General features: G+C 43.6%; 1 protein-coding gene across 1 annotated transcript in view; it reads right to left on the reverse strand.

Annotated features, from left to right (window-relative positions):
• The window catches only part of LOC119426803 (ribonuclease inhibitor-like), a 24,113-nt gene extending 19,999 nt beyond the window's left edge, over positions 1-4,114 (reverse strand). Inside the window, exon 1 of the mRNA XM_037694385.1 lies at positions 3,966-4,114. Within this exon, the coding sequence (XP_037550313.1) occupies positions 3,966-4,114 (149 nt within the window). The remainder of the gene's footprint in view (positions 1-3,965) is intronic.
• Between the last annotated feature and the right edge of the window lie 1,563 nt (positions 4,115-5,677).

Consider the following 5,677-nt stretch of genomic DNA (forward strand, 5'->3'; position numbering starts at 1 on the left):
AACCTGGGACTTTCGGGTCCCAAGCCGGCTGCCCTGCCTCTACACCATCTCGGCCCCCATAAAACACAATAAAAAACATTCATAATCCTTGACCGACCCTTCTTTAACAGTTTCTACAGACAGCAGCCTGGTTGTGCCATAGGAGCTCCAGGATCACTGAATGTGGCCAATCTCTACATACAGGAAATGGAACAGAGCCCTGAACTCCTTCAAGGTAACAACACTGAGCCACTGTTCTGATATGTAGACAATACTTGGGTCAAAGTCCATGTGAAAGAAGTAGAAGTGTTCACCAGACACATCAGCTCTGTGGATCAAGTTTACCAGAGAGGAGCCACTAACAACCAGCTGCCTTTCCTGGACTGTTAGGTAAACATACATACACTCCAGACATTTTAGAACTGATAAAGCCTCCTGGATGGGAAGAGAAACATCTTCAGCTTCAGAATAGAAACCCAGTGAGTTTTGTTGACCTTGCTGGTTTTGGGCCTGCCCACTGCCAGTACCCACCCCCACTCAGCCCAGTTTATAGGACCACCTTATTCATGGTTCCAAGCGACGTGCTTTCAGATGCCGATCTTGATGTAAGCAGACAGCAGCCGCTGATTGACCGGAGCTACGTCACTAGATGACCCTCCCAGCAAAACTGCAAACTACATCTGAACTGTCACTTCCTCATGGTTTTGATGTATGGTGCCACAAGAAATTAGGGCATTTAACTTTATTGAGAGATTTCTGAGATGATGGCACAGCATGGCTAAACCTGAACTTATGAGCAGTGCCGGGATAGGCTAACGAAACTGAAGTCCAGTTATAGGATGATTAAGGACCACAACGGACTGAGTGGCTCAGACTCAATAACCTGTTACGATCCCACCCACAGAGCAGGGAAACAAGTCACAGTGCCAAATCACCTCCACCTGAGAAAAAAACAATGGTAAAGAGGCTTGTGTATGTCCTCGGTCAATCCTGCTCCTCATTACTCACCTGTCTCTCATTAACCAATCAGCCCAGCTGCACTCACCTGTTTCTCATCTTCCCCCACCCCCCAGTGCTTACACTCCTGATTGTCACCTTGTCATCACTTGGTTATGCTGTTTGATTGTCTGCTTGTTTACTGTGAGCTCCTTGTTGTTTAGTTTTACTTTAAATTTGTTTACTGCCATATCAGCTGTTTTTGTTTGTTTGTTTTGTTTATAAAGTTCTTTCATTTTGTTCGCTCAGTCTGTCAGGAAATTTTTTGTCAAGGTTTATGGATGTTTTTAACTACTATGGCTGAGAATGTTAGTTGCGCATGAATCATGCGTTTGAGTTAGCAGAGGGTTCTCTTCTCTCTCAGAGAGAGCTGAACGAGGAACTGATTTGATACTGCATGCACAGGTGGTGGTCCAAGGACACGGATCTGCCTGTGAGGTGGGAGCAGATAAGCATATAAAAACAAACTCACACACACCGTGGTAAATTCTTGTGACTCTATCTATGTCCCAACCCTCACCTGTGGTCATGAGGTTTGGCTCTCATGACCGAAAGAACCAGATCCTGGATACAAGTGGCCAAAATGGGCTTCCTTCACAGGGTGAGGGGCTTCATCCATAGAGATGGGGCAAGGAGCACCATGATTCATGGGAGTTCAAAATAGAGCCACTGCTTCTCTGCATCAAGAGGAGTCAGTTGAGGTGGTTCGGGCATGTGATTAGGATGCCTCCTGGACGCCTCCCCTTAGGGGTTTTCTGGGTACATCCCTCTGGTAGAAGGCCCCAGGTAAGACCCAAAAGTTGCTGGAGGGATTGTGTATCTTCTCTGACCTGGCAACGCCTTGGGTTCCCCCAGAATGAGCTGGAAAGTGGCACTGGTGAGAGGGAGGTCTGGGTTTCTCTCTTTAACCTGTTGCCTCCACAGCCACAGTTTCAATCTCTTCCCTGTCCGATGAATTTAAATCAGATTATCTAAAAAAAAGCACCAGTTTTCTTGCTACATGTCTGACGGTCCAGGTTTAGTGATGGGCCGATGAGGCATCATGAAGCGTTTCAACACATTGCCAAACTGCATTGATACTATGTCGATACTGTGTCACTGAATACTGACACCTGCTGGAACCTAAAGATCCCTACAGGCAACCTAGTTGACAGACCCAACTGACACTGATTTGATGACCTAGTATATACAATAAAATAATTTGTCATCTTATTTTATATTGTATTATTTCATATCTTCATTTAAATTTAAAATATCTTTGATATTTTTAGATACAGTCAATAAATAATGTGAACATGTATCATAACCCAAAAATACAAGCGAACGTGTTGTGAATGAGGATGCTTGTGGACCGGGATTGTTTTGTTTTCTATTTTTATTAAAAAAATAATTTATAAATAAGCTGAGGGGCTGGCAGTCCTTCAGGATGAAATTCAGCAGAGCCTCATCCAGCATCTGCTTCCTGGAAGCTTGATGATTAAAAATGAGAAAGAATAAATTAATAGGAATTAATTATCAATAAAGCAACTGTGAGTAAGTTGTAGAATGGCTGTATACCTTTTACCCTGGATGTATCTGGGACTTCATTCTCAGGCCTGGCCCTATAATGCCTCAGCATTGAGGGGGTGGATTTATTTAAATATGAAAGCTCTGTTGAACAAATGTGACATTTAACCTGCAGAAAATAATATGAATAGTAAACTAAGAGTCACTTTGAAATGAATTTGAATTCAGATAGATCAAGTGGAAACTCTAAGAACAGGATGAAACAAGGAAATGTTCTGATATGAGATCAAAATGGTCCCACACAATACAAATCTTTCTTTTGGTTTGAGTATGCTTCATAATTCTTGATTAATTTAATGAAGACCAGCAAAAGATGAAAGATTCTTGTGGCAGATGCATCCTGTTTACAGAGCCACTTCCTTATAAACAGTTTGGAGCGTCAGTGTCAGTTCGATACAGCTCCTGTATCGGTCACGGGACTTTCTAATAGCGACACGTGCACCAACACGGGTTTTGCTCTATGAGTTCAACGCATGTGCCGACGCATCGGTGCTGCCAGACCCATCGCTATCCAAGTTCATTACTGAGGTCTGGAGGTCTATCTTTGGAGAAGTCACTCTTCATGGACAGACAGCTGGGTCCTGGAGGTTCTGCTCTCTGTCTGACGTTCTAACCTCTGAAACACAAACCTGTTGTTCTTCACAACACATGAATCACTGAAGAAAACCATTGAAGTAGCACTGAACAAACTACTGCAGAGACTGAGAAGGTTCCATGTCTGGAACAGTCCTCAGATCAGATTCAGCTTCTTGTGTTGGACAGCAGAGATGATCCTTAACATCAGGGCAGGACCGATGGTTTAATCAAACCAGATTAAGCTTATTTAAACATTTGTGGGAAAGAGGTGAAAAAGAGAGTCCAGGCAGGATGGAGTGGATGGAGAAAAGTTTCAGGAGTGATTTGTGACAAAAGGTGTCAGTAAAGGTCAAAGGAAACGTTTACAAGACAGTGGTGAGACCAGCTATGTTGTATGGTCTGGAGACAGAGACATGGACAAAAAGACAGAAGACAGAACTGGAAGTGGCAGAAATGAAGATGTTGAGGTTCTCCTTAGGAGAGACAAGGATGGATAAGATTAGGAATGAGATCATCAGAGGTACAGCACAGGTTGAACAACTGGGAGATAAAGTTGGAGAGACCAGACTGAGATGGTTTGGACATGTCCAGAGGAGGGACAGTGGGTATTTTGGTAGAAGGATGTTAGAAATGCAGCTGCCAGGAAAAAATAACAAAGAAGATATATGGATGCAGTTAGAGAAGACATGGAGTTAGTTGGAGTGAGGACAAAGGATGCAGAGGACAGAGTGAGATGGAGGAGGATGACTCGCTGTGGAGACCCCTGAAGAGGGAAAATCCGAAAGGAGAAGAAGAAGAAGAATGTGTGAACCTCAAGCATTTTTTAAATTGAGAAATAGTTTTCTCACTTTGTGTCTGAGCATCCAGGTTCTTCTTTGTGGTCCGAAGGTCTTTCTTTGGAGCAGTCACTCTTCATGGACAGAGAACTGGATCCTGGAGACTCTGCTCTGCCCTCCACCTCCTTCACACCAACATCCATCTTCTGGTCTTCAGTCATTCTGAGAGAGAAACCAGACTCAGTTTTCATGTGGTGTTGGTCCTGTCAGTTTTCAGCAGTCTCTGCTCTGAACTGTTTGTGAATCAGAAAGCTCTGTCTCATCGTGTGGGTCAAGATCAGAAAAAAGCTCATTTCAGCAGGTAACATGAGAACAAGCTTCTTCTTCTTCTTTCGGCTTTTCCCTCTTCAGGGGCCTCCACAACGAGTCATCCTCTTCCATCTCACTCTGTCCTCTGCATCCTCTGTCCTCATTCCGACTACCTCCATGTCCTCTCTAACATCATCCATAGATCTCCTCTTTGGCCTTCCTCTTTCCATCTCAGTCTGGTCGCCCTAACTTTATCTCCCAGTTGTTCAACCTGTGCTGTACCTCTGATGATCTCATTCCTAATTTTATCCATCCTTGTCTCTCCTAAGGAGAACCTCAACATCTTCATTTCTGCCACTTCCAGTTCTGTCTCCTGTCTTTTTGTCCATGTCTCTGTCTCCAGACCATACAACATAGCTGGTCTCACCACTGTCTTGTAAACTTTTCCTTTAACCTTTGCTGACACCTTTTATCACAAATCATTCCTGAACCTTTTCTCCATCAACTCCATCCTGTCTGGATTCTCTTTTTCACCTCTTTACCACATTCCCTATTTTCCTGGACGGTGGACCCCAAGTCCTTGAAGTCCTGCACCTTTGTGACTTCTGCTCCTTGTAGCCTCACTTTTCCACCTCCTCCCTCTCATTCACACACATGTACTCTGTCTTACTACGCTGACTTTCATTCCTCTTCTTTCAAGTGCATACCTCCACCTCTCCACATTTTCTTCCATCTGTTCCCTGTTCTCACCACAGATCACAATGTCATCTGCAAACATCATAGTCCATGGGGATTCTTGCCTGACCTCTTCTGTTAGTCGGTCCATCACCAGAGCAAACAAGAAGGGGCTCAGAACCAATCCTTGATGCACTCCCACCTCCACCTTGAAGCTATCTGTCACTCCTACAGCACATCTCACCACTGTCCTGCTGTCCTTATACATGTCCTGTACCAGTCTAACGTGTCCTGCTGTCCTTATACAGGTATGTGTCCTGTACTAGTCTAACGTGTCCTGCTGTCCTCCTGTCATATGCCTTTTCTAAATCCACAAAGACACAATGAAGTTCTTTCTGGCCTTCTCTGTACTTCATCAGCATCTTCAAAGCAAAGATGGCATCTGTGGTGCTCTTTCTTGGCATGAAACCATACTGCTGCTCACAGTCACTTCTTGTTTAAATCTAGCTTTCACAAGGTAACACGAGAATAATGAGGCTGGGAAAAAGTCACAGCAATTATTCCAAAATATTTTGAGAACTCATCAAAAAAAATTTGCCTTTTATTTTAAATCTCTTTCCCCAGATCCAGTTTTTCAGTGATGGTCCTACAGCACAACTTGGACCTGGAAATCCAGTTCAAGAACTACAGAAAAAATAGAAAATCATTTAGAAACACCAAAGTTAATGCTGAATAATCCAGGTATAAAATTCAACAATGTTCAGTCAGTTCATCTGGACAGTTTCTTTTTTGTGCTGAGA

The sequence above is a fragment of the Nematolebias whitei genome, chromosome 20 (genome assembly GCF_014905685.2).
Source record: "Nematolebias whitei isolate Nwh7 chromosome 20, NemWhi1, whole genome shotgun sequence".
NCBI lineage: Eukaryota > Metazoa > Chordata > Actinopteri > Cyprinodontiformes > Rivulidae > Nematolebias > Nematolebias whitei.